The 22,721-nt window shown below is 41.6% G+C and overlaps 2 protein-coding genes across 7 annotated transcripts in view; one reads left to right on the forward strand and one right to left on the reverse strand.

Moving 5' to 3' along the window:
- Positions 1-12,108: 12,108 nt before the first annotated feature.
- On the reverse strand, positions 12,109-15,004 carry TIGD4 (tigger transposable element derived 4). Its single transcript, XM_040600246.1, has one exon. The coding sequence runs from the start codon at positions 14,703-14,705 to the stop codon at positions 13,167-13,169; it is 1,539 nt and encodes a 512-aa protein (XP_040456180.1). The 5' UTR covers positions 14,706-15,004; the 3' UTR covers positions 12,109-13,166.
- A 212-nt stretch (positions 15,005-15,216) lies between these two features.
- The window catches only part of ARFIP1 (ADP ribosylation factor interacting protein 1), a 44,189-nt gene continuing 36,684 nt past the window's right edge, over positions 15,217-22,721 (forward strand). For 4 of the 6 annotated variants that reach the window (XM_040600258.1, XM_040600268.1, XM_040600293.1 and 1 more), the window contains exon 1: positions 19,620-19,727. In XM_040600258.1, the coding sequence (XP_040456192.1) occupies positions 19,620-19,727 (108 nt within the window). Of the gene's footprint in view, positions 15,392-19,619; positions 19,728-22,721 lie in introns of those variants that run through there. The other 2 variants (XM_040600277.1, XM_040600302.1) reach the window with 2 other exon arrangements.

Consider the following 22,721-nt stretch of genomic DNA (forward strand, 5'->3'; position numbering starts at 1 on the left):
AAATTTTGCACAAGCCAGAAGCTTCCTAACTATTTGCAACTTGTGTAAAATCCTAAACCAGATGATGCTTGTATTCTTTTGTAGTACCGCCTGTTTTGAAATACCCTTCCTCCTGGGGGATCAGCTTTACTTTGGGCCAGATCCGCAGCCGAGGACTGCCCTTCCAGAAGGACGGTGTCTGGTCAGCGAAGGCATCTCGTTATTCAGTTGCTGGAGAAACACGGCGTTATTGTGCGAGGTAGGTGGTCCCAAGCAGCTCCTCCATCTAGCCTAGCGGGGGGGTTGCCTGTGGAAGCCTTCACCAGCCATCTTCCAAGACTCCTACCCTTGAAATCTAGAGGAGACTCCATGAGGTCTGTCTTTGTCTCAGGCTGGGTAGAAGTGGGATGAACATCCCGAAGTAGAGCCTCAGGGTTTGTTTTTCAGGAAAACCCGCACTTAGCACTACCAGCTTCGTGTTCCCTTCGGCAGCCAAATAATAAGTGCTCGGTCCTAACTTGGCAACTTCAGAGCGCTCCCAAGCTCCAGCAGCGACTGTGCCCTTTGTGCCCTCAAAACTCTCCAGTTTAACGTGGCAAACCCAGGTGGCTGGGCCAGCAGGCTGAGCCCCGCTTTATTTCACAACTGTGCAGAGCACCCTCAGGAGACATGAAGACACGAGCACCCAGGCAAACAGCTGAGGCCTGCATGATGCAGTTCCGAGACTCGAGTTTTCAGGCACTTGTACTGATTCTAACAACATCCCTATTGTGACAAAAAAAAAATTTCAATTTGTTAATCTTTTCTGTTGGGATCCTTTGAGGCCAGTGATGGAATGAAACTGAAATAAAAGGCATCAGTTTTTAAAAGGGCTTGGGTCACTCTCCTGATCTTTCACGAATGAATAGATCAGGTTTTCACTTCTTTGCGGAGCAGCACAGGGAATTTTTAGACAAAGGTTTGTCTCATTCTTTGAAAATAATTATGTAAATGTGGTATTACAATGCTTAGGGACTAAGCTGGAATTTAGAGACTGAAATGATTTAAATACAATTTTCCCACCATGTTGCAATATATCCCAAACTTGTACTGTAAATGCACATTTGGTATAAACAGTGCAAGATAAACTGATTTAAGGAACAAGTGGTTTATCGGGGCACTGCAATTCTGTTGGCAGGAGAGAGCCCCCTTCCACTCCCTGTCAGAGTTTTGGGAAGAAGTCTGACCAGAAGTGGATCCCAAAAGTGGAGTTGTCTAATAAGCTAGGAGGAAGAAATTGCTTGAGATGCAGCAGGACGTGAGTGTGCTCAAGCTGTTCACTGCCTGTTCAGAGCAGGAGCTGCTGGCGGTCTCCAGTATCGGGTATAAAGCCTTTTTTGTACGGAAATGACTGCAGAGGGGAGCAGACCTCGCAATGCAGATACAGGATGGACAGTACAACCATAATGCTAAACTGAGCATCTGCGCAATTTCGAAAAAAAACTGTGGAGAATGGAAATTTTCTGTGACTGCTCCTGGGAGCAAGAGAAGAAATGCTGCCCGGGTGTGCGGCACAAGGATCAGAGCCCCAGCTGGCCACGGGCTTTCGTGCTCAGTTCATAGATGCTCCATCAGCAACTGAAATGGGGGAAAGAGCCACTGCCCGGAGAATGACCGTTACGTGAAACCTCAGCACTGCGTGTCTTACACTGAGGTGCCTTCTCACGAGTTGTCACTTCCAAGTCAACGGTAGCTTGAGATCTGGCTGGAAAAAACTGACAATGCTTTACAGAAATTGAAACGCTTTTCTTCAAGAGATAATAAAAAGTGAGATGGATGAAGTAAAGGATTGAAAAACAAACGTAAATCTGCCTTAGTTGTAATCATTGGTGAATTCACTAAAACAAAGAGAAGAGAAACAAGGTACTTGAGGGAAAGCAAACCAGATTTTTTTACACCCTCCTTATTTTTATTTCTAGGGTGCTTCAGCCGACTGTTTGAAGGTATTTTCTCAACTGTGAACAATTTGTAAGAAGAGAGTAAGATCTGAGGAGCACATTCCTTCAGTAACCTTGGCCATAAAAAACCACACACCAGCACATCCAAACTGTAATGTGAGTACTGAGATTTTTCCAGTCACACCTTAAATATCTGAAGATAAACTTTGATGTCCTAAAATAGTGCTCGATACTTTTTTAGGCTGTGGCAGCTCTCATTTGATCCTCCCATCTAAGTCCCTTTCTCTGTTCTTGGATTAAAATGTTCTCTTCTTGTTCCTTTGCATATTTTCACTGTAATTACTGAACCTTATTTCACAAATAGTTAATATAAAGTCTAGACTCTAAAGCAACATTAAAGATGACCTTTTTTCAAAGCTACTCAGATACCTAAAGATGCAAATAAGCACTGACTACTTCCAAAGGTATGGATATCTGATCTGGGGCAAGTTTGGTTCCTAGATACTTTGAAAAAGTTTATTTTCCTACTCGGTCATTTAAATATCTTTAAAGGATCTGACCCGAAAGCCCAGTTCTAGTCTAGTGTTATAAGCCACCCTTAGAAATCATGGAGGCAGCCTTCAAGTCCTGCCTTAGTCCAGCTCTGCAGAAGCTGTTGTGCCCATATTTAAGCATGTAATCAAGGAGGCAGCAGAATCAAAGAGGTGATGTCCGGCTGAAAGCCAGACAGATATTAAAGGAAAAAAGTGTGACAGTGTGTACAGAGGTTGTATTTATAATGTGTGTACAAGCAAGAGGCTAAATGAAGGCTGTCTGGATGGCTTTCAGCCTGTGCTTCCAGCATGTGCCTTTTTAACTTCAGCCCCCTGTACGGAAGCATCGGTACTCCTGAAGGCACTTTGCCCGCTCTTCTACACCAGTGGAAACCAAGACTAAAGCAACGAAGCATAGGTGGTTATTTTAAAATGGACCTAAGTATATTTTTGAGACATTATTTTTTTTTTTTTTAAAGAGCAGTTAAAGTCTTTTCTGTGGCACTATATTGTTAACACTAGTTTGACCATCGCAGATGTTAGTACTGTGATACGTCCCTTTGTCAGTGTGATTGTATTAAGCACACAGATTGCTAACGCTATGAGTTTTCCACAGTTTTTGCAATGCCATGGTCACTATTGCAGGAATATGTAAACTTCTGCCTAGTATCTGAAATCGTTCCGATGCCATGCTGAAACCTGGAAAATCACATACCTGCACCTTCATTTTCAGTAGGCAATGCGAGTGCATCTTGCCTACAATCCCTATTTCTGTGAAAACAGTGCCCTGTCCCAACACGTGGTGTATTTAATCACTGACCATGTCTTCATGCAGGTGATAACATTTTTTTGTGTGCTATGTTACTCATTCAAAACGCCTTGGGTCACAGCCCAGGGAGGGATATGCTGAGTGGAGTTATGGCAGGAGTTACCACTGCTCAGCACCCTGTGTTTAAATCTAACTTTCAGTCCCCTATAGCTGACAGTAGTGCTGCAACACTGCCTGCAAAAAAACATTGAGAAATTTTGCCTTGTCTTTTCTGCTATTTTATTTTTGTTTCTTTTTCTCCGAGACGTGCCTTTCTTCATTCCCCATGAGAAACTATGCTGGTTTATTACATGGTTAAATTAAGTTTATGCATTTATTCATTTCATTTTGTCTGGATATACAGAATGGTTTCCTATTTAAGTTGCAATATAGCTGTCACTTAATGAAACCTTCAGAATTTTATTAAGCTGCGCCAGTGCTGAGCATGTGAAAGCGCATGAATTTGTCTTTGAATTTGGTAGAATTTGTCTCATAAATTCGGTAGAAACGTTGAGTTTTCCAAAATACAAGCAGCTGCCTATGTCCTCTTGAGTCTGGTATGGGGAGAAATCCTTAACAAACAGCTGGGTGAGATGTGCTGCAGCTCATTTTCAGGCAGATCCATGTTTTTACTGGTATCTCTGATGGCAGTGCAAGTTGGCATACCTTCATTAGGTATCTTTTTGGTTGCTCTAGAGAGCTGTGACAGAGAAAACATACTTCAGTGTGGGCTAGCAGCCCAATTACGTATCCTCATACAGTATAGGAACCGATCCCCCTCGACATCTATGGCTCCTATTCGATGTACCTACCCGTGTCACGGTCGCACCGCCGTGCCAAAGCGTAGGTGCACCCAGCGTGGTGTAAAGTGAGAAGTTCCAGGGTCTGACAGGCTGCCACGGTGCCTATATACTGCTTTCTGAAGACTGATCTCCTGACAGAAGGTATTTTTGTATTGTTCTACTTAGGTGTACTGTGCACACAGGTAAACAATACTAATATTCTGTGAGAATTGGCATTCGCCCAGTTGCAGGCAGATGCATCAGGAGTAAAAGAGGTCAATGCTAATGGCTGATAATGAAACCCATGATGGAAAGATTGTAGATAAGATCCTATAGGAAATAGAGGCTTCCTGGAAGTGAATGTATAATTTCTCCGTTAATCTGTTTTGGTTCTGGGTACTTAATTGTGAAGTTTTATGACTTCTACCATGTCTGCAAAGGTCAATCCACACATAGCCTGAGTCTACGACCACCTTGAAAGTCAGCAAGGGCAGATCTCTGCCTGGTATAAATTCTTATAATTGTATCTCCACACAGAGAGAGAAACGTGCAGTTCATTTGAGGTCCACGACTCATTTTTTTCCCATTAGAGCTGGAAATGCTTTTAGAGAATGCAAATGTCTGCTACTCAAAAAAAGGAAAGAGATGCCTTCCAAATACAGGAGCTATATTTAAAGCCTGTAAATCAGGCGGGTGGATGGCACAGAACTACCCCAGGTTTCCAAGCTGGGGGACTGATCAGATCAGGCAGGCGGCTGATGGGGAATTTTTAATCTCTGAGGAGCTGGAATGGCAGATAGGAAGGAGAGAACAGGATGAATGATGAAAAGCAAACGAGTACCTGCATTTCTGCTTTTGGAACATGTAATTTCACAAATATGTGCCTTGCCTGAGGAGTCAGCATCCCAGTAAGAGGCTGGGTCAACCCACCTGGGAGGCAGAGCAGCAGTTACACCTCCCGCTGGCAGGAACGTAAGGGCTTTTTTCCATACGTTGCAAAATTTCCTCCTAATTCTTGCAGACTAATACACTGGGGAACACCAGCAGAGCTCTCCACAAAGAAGGCTGTGCAAAATGATCACGCTACCCACTGTGAGACTACACCAGTGCAAGCCACTGGGTTCTCCCCTCCATGAGATGAGGTGAGAGGATGAAGAAATCCAAAAGAAGTTTTAAATTCATAAAGCTCCCTAATCCCCATTCTAAATAATCCCTTAGGAAGCTTACATGAATGTAAATTTCATATAATCTCATTGCCCAGGATGCTATCTGCCCTCCCAGTACTAGTCCTCAATAGAGCAACACTGCGAATGCAGGCGTGAAAAGCGGAGCACAGGTTTGGAGTTGCATGCGTGCGTTGAGGCTGGGTACAGATAATGGTGTAGGTAGCGCTGGGGAACAGTCAAGTTCTTTTCTTTTCCTAAAGCTATTTAACCAGGAATGTTTAAGATGAAACTGCAAGATGGTTTCTAACCCTCCAGGTAGCAAATTTGCCAAATGCTCTCCTGTTAGCTGAAGTGGGCAAGTGGGTGGTATTAAATTAGATTTTGACGAATCTCTGAAGGTGCTGTGTGATTTAGGGCACCTAACTCTACATGGGCTGAGTGAAGGCCAGGTGAGAAGGGGACATAAAACCCGACAAGTTTCATTACGCTTTTACTTCAGCTTTATCTTTCATAGTTCTGGTTTCTGCTGCCAACTTCTACATGCTACAAGGGTATGCAGCAACATTGCCAAATTGGCAAGAAATTATCAAATCTTAAATCTCTTTCAGTTCATAGGAGAATTTCTTTTGCTTTTTGAAAAAAACTGGTTTGCTAATGGGATGTGTAGGGAAAACCATTCTGATGGGGCACAGGATGGTCATTTATAGTCATTCAATGAGTGGAGCTGAAAGCCTGTAGCTGTGTCTGCCTGTACTTGCCTTTTCTGTTTCACTGTTGCACGTCTACATCGTGTGCCACGTCGTCTCTTGCTTCTCTGCAGATGCTCAGCATATAATGCACTGAGTCTGGTCACCCTCAGCTCCCACAGGGAACTGAGGGTTTGTCTCTGCTAGGATTTGAATTGTAATATTTACCTGTGCTGTCTGTTGAATGCACCTGTAATGCTCTTTCCCACTTTTTTCTCGGAGCAGTAAAATTGCTATCCATCAAGCCAGCTTTTCAAAAATAGTTCAGTAGTTGTTGGGAACTGCACGTAATAAGGATCTCTCTGATTCAAATCCCGAGTCCATACTACAAAGTGTCTCTCGGTAACTTCTGGAGTGCCATGCCCATTTTCAAGCTTGTCTGACACTTCCTGCAGCTTCTAGACTTTACAGAAGTACTGCTCCTACCCACCACTGCTGTTTCAGCCTTGCCTTGTCTGTAGGCAAATCTCTATCTCTGCCTAGGCAAAATATCTACGGCTAACATAGACGGGCCCTGGGCAGTGCATCACACACAGTTTGCATAGATCATGTCTCGTTAGCTCTGGGGAAAAAAAAAACAACCCACTTCATGTCAATTAATTCTGAAGCAGAGCTGAATTATGGGTGGCCATTTCTTGCCAGCCTAAATTCAGACAACCTGTGGTGTTCTCTCTCACACCAATTTCTGTGGCTCATTTGTGTATAGATGTGGACTTTCAGAGGACTCTGAATATTGATTTTGAATAAAAAAGTTCTGCTTAACCTGACTTGCAAGTTCTCCTCGAGTTCCTGCAGGGGAACCTCAATGGACCAGGACCTCGCCTTTTAACTCCTTCTTTTTTATGATCCACCTGCTTTTCTTCATGATCTCTGGCCACATGGGCTGACTACAAAGCCAAACAGGGCATAAATATCTGAAATCTCACAAACAACTACTGGAACAGGAAAAATCAGAGTGAAAATAAACAAACAAACAAGCAAAAATCAAATAAAAAACCTTGATAGAAACTAGCTAATGTGTGAGCTGGCTTTGAATCTGATTTATTTCATGCGGCATTGTAACACAGTTAGCTATGTAAACAAAGAGCCCCAAACTCTCTCTTTGTGCAGGTTTTGTTTGTGTTTTTATTTTTTTACAAGCTTAAAAAAATGAATCACATTCATGCTGGTGATCAGGAGTGCAAGAGAAAGTCTCAAACAAAGGAAAAACTTGACAGTGCTAAGAATAAAGAATGGGAGAAAATTAAACACAGAGGTAAATTTAGAGAAAATAACATACATTTAGTCATTACATAACCTTTGATCTAAGGGTATCCTGAAGACACGTGAAGTAAAATAGAAAGTAAAAACCTGGTTGTCTCCAGAAAGAGTTAAATATTTGTTTCTGGCGAAAAGAAATAGACATCAAAGCACGGAAAGGAGGAAAAGGGAGTTTAAAATGTAGTTTAAACATTAGATGGGGCCAGTAAAAGAGGAGGGAAGAAAGATCCAAAGAGCTGAGGTTAGGGGTATGATATTTAAAAATGGTAATGTAACAGTGAACTGTAGCAAGGCTGTGATACAGGCAGATAAGGATAAGAGACGAAAGAGAAAAGGGAATGGTTCCAACGAAGATCCTAAATGTCAAATTGAGAATCTCAAAAGTACAGATCAGAAGGGACCACAGACAGACGGAAAAAATGGAGACACCTGAAAGGAGAGAAAGATTATGTGTTTTATTACCAGTTCTCTCAGACATCCCAGGCGACTGCTGGAAAAAGCACTGCTCGCACTCCTCCACGAAAAGACAAGACCAAAAAAAATAGACATACTAAATGACCTTGGCTAAATGAAGCACGGATTTGGGAAGGCCACTAAATACAGCAATGGAGAAATTAGGGCCCAAGATCACGAGTGTGTGTATTGAGGGTGATACTAGCTGATACAGAAGATGATTCAAAAATACCACCTGCATAAGATAATATTAGAAATAGGGAGACTAAGGAGAAAAGCAGCTGGCCAGAAGGTTGTGCCAATGATCCTAACATTAACACTAGAATTAGCAGGGTATCAATGACTATAAAATGATAGAAGACAATGGATGAAAAAAGGTGGAAAAGAAATACAACTTTGAATAGCAAAATACCATGTTGCATCATTTATACAGCCTAGAAGTATGAGGCACCAGCACTGCCAGAAGCAAAGCAGGGGTTTCAGTACGTTGTCTCCTTGTATGCGTGACACGGTGGCAGCCCCACCACACATGTCTCAAGAGAAGTGGCTGACTTCAGGTGAGAAATCCAGCAACTAGTTATCACACGTCAAAGTAATCCTTCCTGCATAGCGAGTGTTTTGCAAGAACTTCTCCAGATAGTAGGGCTCTTCAGCTTTGCTGCTGTGCAGGGCCCAGGAGCGCCGAGCCCTCCTCCTCCCCTCCTGGGATGTCTCTATCAGTAATCCCGGGTCCTGCAGAGTTTCCAAAGAGCCGATCGATATATTACGAATGGTGTTTCATCCCACGTTTGGGGTGAGGTTGCACCACCCCACCAGACCACAACTTTCCCAGACAGATGAGTCACTACCCCCGTAATTGTAACCAAGTGCTCGCACAGGCACAGAAAGCAATGCAAACGCAGAGGTGGAGGACAGCCGCCAGCCCTGGAGCTCACCTCCCCAGCGATGCGGCCGACCGCCTGCGCGCAGGGTGACAATTCGCATGGGTTGTAGCTACGTGTGCAGATTGACCTGTTCCCCTCGGTGCTACTCACACAACAAGGCTGGAAAGCTGTGCCAGAGGTAGGACGGCACAAAAGCTTAGGAAGAGCGTGCCTTTCAACTGAAACGTTTTAAAACACAGTAAGGCATTTAAAAAATTGTAAATATGGCACCTTCTCACTCAGCAGATGTGGTAATTCAGCATGGTATTTGTTCACTTTACTGATCGCAGTAATTTGTAATTTACACTTCTCCATTCCGCTCAAGGAGCAGAGGTGACACAGCTATGAAAAATTTGGCATACGCTACTGGTTTTCCCACTCTGCCCTAACCCAGAAGTTGTACGGTTCTAAACAGACCAATACCATTACACAGCTACAGTTGTGACAGAGAAAATACATCTCAAAGGGAGCAACTGTACTAGCAATAACGGCAATGAGCTACACCCGAATTAGTAAACTTACAGAACAATGATGTGGTTATACCACAGTGCATTACAGCAGCAAAAGGGAATCACATGTCTACACGACACTGCTTTAGCAATATAAAAGCTACATGTAAAAACATAGGCTGTTGGACATAAAATTGTTATCTTTTCATCTGTTGCCAAGATCTTTCTATTGTTAATGAAGGTATTGGTAGAAGTGCGCTATCACTCATCACATCACCAAAATTTCAATTAGATTTGTTTGCTCCTGAATTGACTGTGTTTTGTTCTGATTTTCAAGGAAGAAACACCCAAAATAGGCATATTAAAACATCTAGATACACATGACTTCCTCGCTTAAATATAAAACCTCTTCTCTGGAGACAACACCATTCAGTTCCTGGTAAGAACTTTGCAAAGTCTTCCTTTAACAATGGTGTCCCCAAAATAGGAAGCACCAGCTTTTTATTGATATTAAAGGAAGAAAATACGGTGAAACGCTGTCATTGCGTGCCACGGTTGCCCGGTCACCCCGTGTTTTAGTTAGGTGTTGAGCAGGCCAATATTCACTCTGCCATTTCAATGCACACAACCACCAAAAAAAATCTTGAAGGTATTTTACCAATATTTTAAGGTTATAATTTAATGTAGATGTATGAAAATATTGCAGTTAAAATTTAAAACCACTGAAGATTCTGTGTGTTTGAGACTGTAATTCTGAAGACTTACATAATAATGAGAAACCATCGACTTAATTACTCCCTCAATTACCTATTTATCACAAATATTGGGTATACAGGCACGTATAGATTGCTGTCCTATAAACCCCTGACCATCCCCTCTCTTCTATTTTTGCCTAAGGATGCAAAAACTTGTTAATTTCCTTTTACCAGAGAGAAGGTGAGTAACCTTTGAGTAACAGTTGTAAAAGAAGATGTAGTTTTATAGATCTGAAAGGTAAATAACCAGAACTGCACACAACAGTAACACTCAAAAAAAAAAAAAAAAAATCAGAAACACTGTAATATTTATTAAAATTTTCAAATGCAGATGTATTTTGAAAAGCATATTTGATTTTACAGGTTACTTGTCTCACGAATGACTCTGAGGATGCTTTTGATTATACGAAACATACTTTCCAAATATTTTTTTCTATTTTGGCCTTTTTTGGAAGTCAAGTTATATTTTTAAAACTTTGTATTTTCAGTTCACACTTCTAGAAGTCACTTTGGGTTACTGAAAGTGACCTCACTGACTATGCCAAAACACGGAATTATTATCTAACCATAGCGTAAAGTAGAAGAGCATATAGGAAAGAGCACACAGTTGTCCAAACTAATACCTGAAGTATTAAGCAAATGACAGCCTTAGTAACCTGCCTTTTGTAGAGAAGGTTCTTCTTTTTAAATATGGTGCTGTCTAAAGCAATATGCTCCCTCTCCCTCCAAGATACCGCCCCAGACGTGAAAAACCAGTGTCCTGGTGCTTTACCTAGATAATGTAAAAAAAATCTCTAGCTCAAACTGTGTACACAAACTAACATTTACATAGCACACCACTTCCTTTTTCACTGCTAGCATTTCGGATCTGAGGAGTCTGCACTTCCCTGTCAACAAACACCTGAAACAGCAACAAGCTTCAAAATGGATTTCACATTCTCTGACTACAAACGTGACCAAAATCCAAGTGAAAAGAACTATTTGGGCTCCCAAACAATTTTGAAAGCTATAGCATTAGAATATGAAGTGTCTGACCTAAAAAAAAAACCAAACAGTTTCAGTGAGCGCATTTTAGCTTGATTTCCCAGAATGAACTAGTAATCTAGGAAAAAGTCATATATTCTCTAAAGATACATGATTTCGATGGGTTGTATGTTTTTTAAAGCAAGTTCCACAACTCACCTTCAAAGTCCAGGCCAAATTAGTAAATCCTTCCTGTTGTTCTCATGAGGAAACCTCACAGCCCTCAGTAATACACTTCCCTTGTTACCAGCTAACATTATTTCCCATTTCCTGATTATCTGAGCTTCATCTTGCAAAGATTACACTTCTTGTAGATTGAACCCTTGTTTAACCAAGATTTGCTGCTTACTTATGCAGGTCTTTCTCACTCGGGTCCAACACTTTCACACTCAAAATTCTCTTAGAAGGAAACAGAGAGTTTCCTCGTCTGGATCCCAGGCTAATGAGGTCCACATGGAGTCAAATCTTAAAAAGTATGCACATTTACTGTATGGCTAATAGAAACTTTTCCCTCAACTTGCCTTTAGCAGGAGAAGCTGTTGCAAAGAAAACCATACATTTTAAATCAAAAAATTACTACAGTAAAATTATCCATAGGGCTCTGTGGGATTTATATGAACTTCAAACAAGTTTAGCCAAAATAAAAAGTACTTTTCTTAAGCTTGTTCCAAAGTATTTAAACAAGCAAAATGTGTTGATTTATTTGACACAGCTTCAGAATTTTAAAGACTTTGGATTTGGATTTTAACATAATAATAGTTAAAAGAGATAATGCAGAGGGGTACTGTTTTCACAGAATCAATGTATCTCTGTGTGTGACTTCATGTACTGGAATTTCAACAGAAATATCTTATTTAATCAGAATATCCTTTGGATGGAATTCACATCAGATACTTCATAACAAGACTTTTTTTTTTGTAGAGGTTCTAATAAAATATTCGTAAAGTTTATGTATGCCATAGGAATTTTCTAACCCCCTCCAATATTTTCACTGTCTTCCAACAATTTCATATATTTTCTGAAATGCTTTTATAAATGGATAAGCTGTCTTCCACTAGCAAGAACAGCAAGAAAGCAGTAAGAAAAGTAAAGCTTTAGCCAAACTATTTATTGAACTGAAGATTCAAACAAGCAAGAGATTGTTTCTCATGGTTTAATTATAAGCACCATAATAGATTCTTTATTATATAGATTTCCTAAAGGCCTTCCATAAAATATTTTCTTCTTCCTCTAATTCAGAAAAATTATTATCTCTAACTTCTGAAAAAAAATAAATTGATAGATACGGAACATATTTAAAACAGGTTTTGAAAAAAAGTCACAAGCACTATGTCTCATATAAATGGAGATTTTTGGCTCTGGTATGATTACAATTACTTGAAATGCATACTTGAAGACATGTAAATGTACTGTGATTTGCTCAACTTCACACTGCATTCATGCAAACAGCATCCTTGTTAAGGGTACTTATAATAATAAACCACGTTGGTGTGTTGAATCCTACAACAAAGCCTACAACTGTAGTAAATTGTAAGAGTCAGTAAGGTTTTGAGTGCAGATACTACACAGGCTGATTTTTTCCTGTATTTACTGTAGCAATACATGGAGTTGCACAGAAGGACCTACCTGAAATCCAAATACCAAAAAGGCTGAAAGGGAGAGAATGACCTTCCTTTTTGACCTCTTCAAAGGCTATGTAAAGGTTTGTTTGCCTTTTGACTCTCAGATAAATGATTATGCCATTTGTGTATATTCACACAGGAGCAGCTTAAAGAAAACAAAACGCATCCAAATCTGCTAACTTTCTGCTGCAAGAATAAACTATGGCCAGAATTCTTGAACCAGGACAAACCCCCCTTATTTTAAAAAACCCTTAGCTCTCAGAAGTTAAGCATGTATTTTCTGTGTTATTCAATTTTTTAAGTATCAAAAGCACCAAGCTAATACTTACTGTTCCACTGTCAACAACACCTAATACACCAGTGAAATTACCAATGTGAAGAAGTGCTAATCTCTTCCTGAAGAAAGGATTCAAAGTGGGCACTAGTTCATCCAGAGTGCACCAAACTGCTTGAAGCATGGCTTTTCCCTCCACTGTACTTACTACAGTTATAATTTTAAAGTTTCAGCTCATTTCCACTCTCCAACCCAAATTTCATGTTCTTTCCTTGTGATTTTGTGGAAACTTCAGTCCATAGCCTTTTTCACAATTTCCAATTTCTTTCATTAAGCACCTGAGCAAGACACACTAGAGAATATTGCAGCAATACTTGTTATTAAACTGCCTACTTCTGTTTACTTATATAAATCCTGTTTTTTTCAATTACATACTTTCACAAATTGCTAAAGTATTTATTTATATGCTACATGTTGAATAAAATTCTCCAGGTCAGCTAGGGAATCGTGAAGAGAATCATCTGTGTCTTGACTTCTGAGAAACTTTCGAAGGGTATCTAAAGCACTCAAAGCTTCATTTTTTGATGGTAAAGGCTGTTCAGCTCCCTGACATCGATCACCTTCATCCTCATCTTCATCACCAGCAAATGTCCCAGCCTCATCTGATGCGCTCTCTTTGGCACACATCCTTTCATTATTTGTGGGCATTTCATAAGTTAACAAGCCGTCATCTAGAGCCGCATAGTCCTCCAAAGATAAACCTTCTGGAAACTCCACTCCAGCTGCCTGTGCACGTGCAATCAAATCAAAATGGCTTTTAACCTCTGTGTCATTACCATTTGCCTTGGTTTCTAATTTGAATCCTGCTTCAGAGTAACTTTTTACTATAGTCTCTGGTGTTACTTCCTTCCAGCACAGGTACAACATCTCTATTGCATCAAGAAGAGACAGCATAAACTCTTTATTTCCTTCTACACAGTCAACAAATCTCTTGATAAGACAATGCCTGTATTTAACCTTCAGACTTCTGATAACCCCTCGTTTTGTAGTTACACATGAAGATGAGTCTGGAGGAGAGAACACTAATTTGACAGACTTCAGGTTCTTTACTTCTGTGTGAGCTGGGAGAGAATCAACCAGAATAACTACTTGTCTCTGCTGTGCTTGAAATCTGTGATCAAGTTTATGCATCCACTGTTCAAACAGTTCTGAAGTCATCCATGCCTTATCATTTGCTTCATAATCCACAGGTAACGCCTTCACATCTTTGAAAGGCTGTGGACATTTGTTTTTTCCTATAACAAGCAAAGGAAGTTTCTCAGAGCCATCTATATTTGTACCCACCGCTACGGTTATTCTCTCTTCACTTAGTTTACCTACAGAACAAGTTTCCCCTTTAAATGCAAACGTGTTATGTGGTAACATCTGATACAACAATCCAGTCTCCTGTATATAAAACATGTTTTTTGGCTGAAAATCATTTAAATAACCAGGAAGAACATTTTGGTACCAAGGAGTTGGAGCATCCACTGCAGTAGTAGCAGCCGCTTCTACGGGCTGACCTCTGAACACTAAACCGTACCTCGACTTGAAACGGTCGAGCCAGCCATTGCTGCATTTAAAATCACTGTGTCCGAGCTTCTGGGCAAAATCGTTAGCCTTGAGGCGCAACATCGGACCGTTTACCGGCACATTCAAGCACTGAGCAATTCTGTACCACTTCATCAACGCCTCCTCCAGGTCGGTATAAAAAGCAGTCCTCAGCCTTTTTCTTTTAGGATCAAATCGTAGGGATTCAAAGGCTTCCAAAACTTTTTCTTTATTCTTCATAATTGAAGACAAGGAATTCTTCTTGATGCCATACTTGGCTGCGATGTCTGCCTTTTTCTCGCCGCTCTCCACAGCACTTATGATGTCGATTTTTTCCTCGATAGATATGCTTTTTTTCCTCCTCACAGCGGGGGCGGGCAGCGGGCTCCCCGCAGCCTCTGCCATGGCACCAAGCGCCGGCTCCAGGCGGCTCCCGCCCCAACGCTGCCGGCTGCCGGCGCCCCCGGTGCGGCAGGGCACGGCACCTGGCAGGAGCCGCAGGGCCTCCCACCGCAGCGGGCACACACCCGCCGGCGCCACAGAGCTCAACCCTGCCGCCGCCTCGGCCGGGGAGCAGGCCCCGCCGCCGGCACCGAGCAGCGGGACCCCAGGCCCAGCCCAGGCCCTGAGGAGGGGACACCCCGCCCGCTGAGGGTGGCCGCCACCGCAGTGACCGCTGTAACCCCTCCCCGCCTCTGGGCACCCCCCCCCTCTCCTAGACCCGGGGCGCCCCTCCCGAGGCTTCCGCGCGGCGGCGGTAACACACAAGCGGCGGCAGGGCCGGGTAGGGGCGGGGATCGGTGGCCCCGGCTCTGGTTGCTATGGCAACGGCTCGGCGGGCCAGCGACCATAGACACGGTCGCTGCAGGCTAGAGAGGCCGCTTCCCGCCGCGCCTTCCCCGGCGAGGCCACCGTCAGCCGCCTTTCCGGCCAGGCGCTTCCGGCTCCTGCGGGTACCGGAGAAGGAAGAAAATCAAAGCTGGAGAGGGGGCAGCGCCGCTCCGCCCGCCTTCCTCCTTCCCCCCCTCCCTCCCTCCGTCCCGTCCCCCCTCAGCACGACGTCCCCGTGGCCGTAGCAGCGCCGTCGGCAGGTGAGGGCCGGGCCGTGGCCGGGGCGGGCTGTTGGGCCCCGGGGCCTGGGATGGGGCCGGCCCTGCCCGGTGCGGGGGTTGCAGCGGCGGGGCGGGGAGCGCCGCACCTCACCGGCCCCGCTCCGGCCTGTCCTGTGTGTTGCACCGCGGGAGCGGTCTCTGCTTCCTTGGTCTCCCGGTCAGGCCGGAGGTGTGGGCGGCAGGGCCTGTTGGCGGCGGGGGGGCAGCCCACAGCCCCTAGCGGGGCCCGAGGCCCCGCCAGGGGCTGTGGGCTGCCCCCCCGCCGCCAACAGGCCCTGAGCGGGTGCCCTTGCCTCCAGGGTCGGGAGTGAAAGCTTGGTGGAGGAAGAAAACTCGAGGTGCTGCATGAATTTCGTGCCCCTGGGACTTGGTTCCACACCCTGACAATTACTGTTTGAAGTGCTCCAGTTTGTCTTTTGCAGCTGGCTTCGCTGTTCTTAAAGACATGGAAATACTGTGGTGGTGTGTGACAAGCAGGTGTTGTGCTTGGTATTGTTTACAAACTAGAAGCAATTCTTCTAGTGGTGCTCGTAGGACATCCCTGATCTATCATTTTTCACTGAAACCCCCTCATAGCCTTTAATCTTGTATTAGACACTGAACCTACATGCAGTTCAGGGGTGCGTGCTTTTTATGCTTGGTGGAACTGGTAACGAGGAGTTCACACTTGCAGTCAGTGGCTTTGTTATCTAGGTGTTGATTCTGTAGAAAAAGATGACAAAAGGGCTCTTTTGCAGGGCTGGAGAAGGATGTCATTTGATCAGTGCAACTCCAAAACTAAATGGCTGTTTGAGTCATATATATGTTTATGTATATCTATATGTACACACAGAGAGATAGTTAAGACCGTAAGAAATAAGTAATACAGAAGAACATAGATTGGCAAAATTGGAAGCAGAGGCAGTATCTTGATCAACTGCTTCTTTCTGTTTTGGTAGAAGTTGAAACTGTAATGGGAGCCCATGCCTTAGCTAAGCTGGAGACAAGCAGAGCGTTAAAGCGTTTAGGGGCAGGCTGACCTGGAGTCGGGAGTATGGAAGTTTGTGACAGCAGCCCTGTTCTCCGGTCCTTGTCTCGATCATGTCTTGATGCAAGTGGAGTAGCCAGGGAGTTTGAGCATGAAGAGGAAAATACGGTGTGATTGCAGCGGAAAGTGTTTAATGAAGTTCTTTAAATTCTTTTCAAAACGCAATTGATCTTGACAAGAATTAGTGATAGTGTTCTTAGAAACTGAAATTAAGAAAACGTGTTAAATCATTATTTTCCACCAGCACTTGCATTTCCTGCAGTATTACAAAAACTTTTATTGCTGATCTATTCAGTGGAGTAGTAAGACAACAATAAAAGTGTGTAATAAACTTTATTTGGACAGAAGATATCTTGCTTTTACCTTATTGGCAGTTAACTTCAGAGGAACTCTTAAATGAAGGAGCCAGTGCATCCTGCTTAGAAAAGGAGATGTCATTGTTGAAAATCCCATGGTTCTCGTTTCTGAGACCACAAGTCATTTACTTATGTAACATAACTGTGTGAAGAATAAACCCCTTATTCAAACCGAATTTATTGTCGATGACATGTAATTCATATTTGCATGAAAAAGCAAATATGAATTTGCCTTTTTTATGAGAAGTCCATAAACGTGCTCTTATAACCACTGATTGTGATTGGCTTAATGTCTCTGAAGTCTTCATCCTAGAGGAATTTTAGTATATTGATTTTAAGGTTTTGATTTGCTTTGCTTCGTACTTTGCCAGTTAAAGAAGTGCTATGTAAATTCCTAGGGCTTAAAAATTGTGTGGTTTTATCTACGGTGAGCAGAACTTAATATGACTGAGGTTGTAATCTGATATGCTTTTAAGGTGGTTTAGTCACAGGGGTGGGGGGGGTTGAAGCTTCTCAGTCTGTTTCTGTCCTGCTCTGGTGCAGTGTTTGAGTGGATTTGCAGAATTGATCTAGTGGTGAAAAAAATGTAAATCCGGAGGGGCAGGAGTGATGAGGGCAGGGGTGCAGGCTTATAAATTCATGTCAGAATATGGATCAGGCATGTTTTTTCCAAGTAGAACATCTCTGAATTGTAATTGCAGCCGATGGTAATGAATGCCTTGGTACACTGAACAGTCAGTCACCTAGCATGTTCTAAAGTCATGGCTACTTTAGCAAAAAAATAAGTATGCAGAATTCATACTGTACTGAAGATTAGCAAGCTCTTATAAATAATGACCCTTTCTCTGACACTTGCAAGGGAAAATCGGGAAATACTGAGATAAAAAAAATCTATATGCATTTCTGCAATGGAACCCTAAATACAAGTAAAATATGTATGTAGATGCCATGTTTGTCACAATTTCACATGAACTTCTTAACTTCTGAATCCTCAAAACATGTAGAAAGTTTTCATCCTTACAGCCAGCATTTGATCCCCATTTTTTTCAATACAGAAGCAGTCATCAAGGAATTCTGTAGTTAAACTAGAATGTGCAGTTAAACTTTTTACAAAAGCCACTTTGAATCTCCAGTTTTCCCCTTCTGATGTTTTAAAGCTAGTCAGTGTGATCCTGCAGAGCTATGTTGAAAGTGATGATACTGCTCTCAGGAAAAGAATACTGTACGAAAAATTGGTGGGGGAAGGTTGTAACACATGGTAAATTTAATCTGGATGTTAAAAAATAATTATTTGTCTTTATGCAGTGTCTTCTACATAGGTTTGTGAGGTGGTTCATACCTCTAGATAAGTTCATTAATAGTTCTTAAGGCTATCAAGAAAATATTTTTGCTGTTTGCAGCATTTAATAGGTTTAAGCAGCATTACCATGGTGTGTAAGTTCGTACATAAGGTACGAATGCTACTCTAGGATCACCAAGTAATGTGGTAAAACTGAGGTACGCATTGTCTTAATCAGGACTGCACTACGAGATGTATTCAGCTTCTTGTTTGACCAGCAGAGCAAAGAAATCGCGCTTGTTCTTCTAGCCCATAGTGGAAATTTTTTATCCATTCAGAAAGCTGTTAAGCACGGAGGTAGTTTTCAATCACAAGCAGAGTTTGGACAGTACTGTGTGGGAAAACGGCACCTCTGCTGTACAGTCTTTCATATTGAAAAGAATTATAGAAAATTAAGAAAGATTTATAAAGAAGTTATATTTATTAATTACTTTGAAAGGAACTTTGTATTGGTTGGAGAAAAATCCAATTTCATTCAGTGATAGCCCTGAATGAATTGTTTTTCTGGGGAAAATCTCTTTTATTTTATGTGTTTGGCTTTCCAAAGTCAAGTCATAGGTTATTCCGTGTAATGTGATCTAGATGATTCAGTTTCTCAGCCTTTGTGTCCTTATTTTATTTCCTTTGTCATGTGAGCTGCTTACCTTATCAATTATTTGCTTTAGTTAAAATGTTTTATAGCTTAGGAAATTGAAATACAATATAAATGATCTTTTTGTGATTTTTCTTGATCTGGTATGTGACTGAACATGTATAAAATGGTGCAAGACTTAATGAACTGAAGTCATGTGTGATTATACTCAATAGTGACACACTCAGTTTAATTTTTTATGATCAGTTGTCTCCTCCTTGCAAACAAATGAGTGAATTGGTGTCACTTGTAGTTGCCAGCTCTTTGAAATCAAATTTAGATAGTTTTCTTATTGACGCTATATTGGGTATGTAACTTTCTTTCATGATCGCTGTATTCACAGACTTGATTTCTTGTGCACATGCTCAGTGTTACTGATTTCCTTTGGCTCTGTAGGTGAGAAATTTTTTTGAGAATAAAATGAAAGGGATTCTGTTTCTAGTTAGGCACAACATATTGAACAGCTTACTAGGTTCCAGTGGCTTAGCATCCGTATAAACTTGCAACGTTCAGACAAATCTCATGTCTTAACAGAATTGTGATCTTTGCAATGGTAGCATACAGTCAGTGTATTGTTGCAGGTGAAAGTAAATATCAGCTGAAGAAGCTTGTTTCACTTCTTGGGTTTTATGTTGCAAGCTTAGCTGTCTGTGTGGGGAAGGTTGTTTTGGCAGGGGAAGCTTGTGCTGGTCTGTATTCCTAGTCTTGGTTAGGTTTTGGAGAGCTAAAGACACGGTCACTGTCAAAAGAGGGGAGTTTCTCTTTGCTTTAGCAGAACTCACGAAATAAACATTTTCTGAAAGCCTACTTCTGTTTCTGTAAGCTGCAACATCCAGCTTCTTTCACATCAATTAATGCATGCCAAACCTATTTTATTTTCAGGTATGTCAGAACACAGCAATGAATCCACAACACTTGATGAATCTCATCCAGCTGCAGAAGAGGTCCAGTCTGACTCTGAGGTGATTGGGTGATAGTTATATTAGTGTAAAATCAACCAATCCCAGCAACAGTTTCAGACTGCCAAAAATTCTGATATGTGTAGCACAGTGAAGTTAGTATGGGTATATGAGTTTACAGATATTATCTGAATGGGTGGGGTTGGTTTTGAGACCCTATTAAGAACAATGCAATTAATTTGTAACAAAAGATTAGTTCAGCCAGTAGTCTGTCACTGTGCTGTGGTGCTTGTTTTGTGAATTGGATAGATTTAGGCGTGGCAGAGGTTCAAATGTTTAAATAATGCAGGAAGAAAGGGTTGATATTTAAAAGGCAGCAATCTTTGTGTAACCTCAGTATAACAAGGCATTCTATCTGCTGCTGGAGTGGTGAATCTTTTTTTTTTTTTCTTTTTTTTCTTGGAAGCAGATACAGCTTGTACATTCTTTGTGGAAAAGTCTGTGACTTTTAAAAGTTTTGATGAAATTTTTAAGTTTCAAAATAATATTTAGCCAATTGGATGTGTCTGGGAGGCTGTTTCAGAAACATGAAGAGTGTTTCCCCAATTGTGAGTAAGAATGAAAAAAGATGATGCTGACTTTATCACTATCAGAGTTTCAGTGTCAGTGAAATTTTTTTAAACTTTTTATAAAAACAGAATAGCAATTTCACAGATACTTAGCATATCTCCAAAACTAAGATTTGTAAAGGGAGGTGTCTGAGGAAGACAGTGATTAAGCTACTAAAGGATGAACACTTACTCAAAATGTCCAGCTGAAACTTCATGATTTTCTGTAGTGCTTATGTCATTCATGCCTAATACATTGATACAAATTTAGGAACCCCTTTAGATTTACTTTAGTCTCTTCCTACATATGATAAATTTTCTTCTGAGGATTCAGTTTCTTTATATAGTTAGTTTAAATCAGCTGTGGGCTACACTTGCCAGAGGGACACTTGATTCGGCAATCATACTCATGGTTTCAACAGAAATACTGTTGTGGTTTGATGGTTTTGTTTTCTCTCGGATCAGTAAGCTTACTGTGACTGTGTGAGGTTGCAGGAACATGCATCCAGAGGTAAAGAGAAATGGCTGCTGGTTTTGGCAATAGCCTACAGTTTGAGTGAGTTTTTTGAGATACTGCACTGCTGAAGTAAGCTGATGCTATGGCTGAGAGCAGTCCTTCATTTTCGGTAGTTTCTAACTGTGTTACTACCCCTTGTGTTTCACGGGTGAAACCGTTGCAGCTGTATAATGAACTGCTTTGGAGAACCAAAATTTGAGAGGAAAAATTACCCATCCTCTTTCTGGGCATAGGTCACCTTCTTTTAACCTGCAGCATTTCAGCGATCTTGTTTGGTGTACGAATGCATTGTTCTGGCTCAGGGAAGAGGTGGGGCAATGTGGAAAGTTGATGGGGGGAAGAGTTAGGGGTAAAGGGCAGAAAATAGGGCAAGAACTCATTCTTGGCAGCAGTGCTAGCTTAGACTGTTGACTAAAATGCAGTCCGTGCCTTCTTGTTATGGCTGAGCCAAATAGCAGTTTATCCCGCTCATTTTTCAGCTGCTCGTTTCATGTCTTTGGTGCTTGTCTGACCTCACTGCAAACTGATTCAGCTCAGTGAAACTGGAAAATTGACGTGGTGAAAAGGTCTACTGCCAGGCTAGTGAGCTGATTGCGTTTACTCTGTGGTCGGGTGAGTGGTTGGGAAACAGAACACTGGAAAAGCAGAGTGGTGAAATGGCCTTCTTTCATCAATGGGAAGTGGTGCTTCCATTCAGGTGTAGCATGAAACTGAAGTTAGCAAGTCATTTTTTGCTTTCTCTGAACTTGATAAGTAGGTTTGACTCAAGTAGGAATACCTAAAAAAACGTGAATTGCTTCTAGGTTGTCTTAGATTTCCAAAGTTGTCCAGACAAGCTGATGAATCTTTGTTTTCTAATATATGTATTTACTAGAGACATGTATGTATATGCATGAGCATGTATATCTCTGAATAAATGCATAAACATGTATCAGTGTACAATGTTGGCAACATAATTTGAGATTCTTGATGAGAAGCACCTAAGCCAAATACTTGTTTTGCCTTTACTTAAATTTGGAGATGCAGTTTTGTTTGTGATCCCTGCCAAAGTGTTTCCCCCGATGGTGTGTGACTTCCCCTTGACACCGTGTTTTCTGACAATTTTCAGAAAGAGGAACAAAAATAGTTGTGTTAGCTTATGCTGACGTTTCAGTATTGCAACGTTCAGTCCCAGCAGGTAGCTGTGACAGACCAAGCATCTTGAAAAATACCTGACTTTACCATGTTAAGTAGAAGTGTAGTTGCTAGTTTTGGTGTTTAAGCAGATGTGAGATTTAGAGGAAACTGAAGAAGCTTGAGCTATTGAAGAGGTTTCCTAAATGAAAATCTAATATGGTAGGTAACTAGAACATTTGATCTAATGGTGCTGTATAGCAGCTCCCTGTGAGGAGCAGGGACTTGGACTTTGATCCTTATGGGTCCCTTCCAATTGAAGATATTCTGTATTCTATGAAATGAAACTAATTACTGTATTAAAAGTTCTCGTAAAATAAACATAGAACTTTTGGTGTGCTTCAGTATTTTCATCGACTTAAAGGCTATGAGTTTTGAGTTGGTTCTGTTGTATAAGGGATGAACCCCAAAAAAGCTGTTCTGTGTTTTAGTTGGGTGTGAAGACTGGGCTGTACAGATTTTGATATGTTAGGCCAGTGTGAATATCTGGTATGTGAGCTGTTCCTTTCCAGTGCTGAAAGAAGGCACTTACTGGATCCTAAATGAGAGGGATTGATGGGGTAAGCTAGTGTGTTAAATTCACTTTTTCTTGAATTTATAGCACGCTGACTTTTTTTTTTAATGATTTGAAATCTATTCTCTGTATATTTAGATTTTTTTCTGAAGCTGTGCCTAAATGTTTAGCTTCTGATTTTAGGGATGTGCTTCATAAAGCGCTATTTTTTGGAGCAGTAGCTTTCAATTCAGTTTTGCCAAGTC

Source organism: Falco naumanni, chromosome 1 (assembly GCF_017639655.2).
Source record: "Falco naumanni isolate bFalNau1 chromosome 1, bFalNau1.pat, whole genome shotgun sequence".
Taxonomy (NCBI): domain Eukaryota; kingdom Metazoa; phylum Chordata; class Aves; order Falconiformes; family Falconidae; genus Falco; species Falco naumanni.

Excerpts from the sequence above, each read along its gene's own strand:
- TIGD4 (XM_040600246.1), bottom strand. The coding sequence starts at position 14,705 with ATGGCAGAGGCTGCGGGGAGCCCGCTGCCCGCCCCCGCTGTGAGGAGG.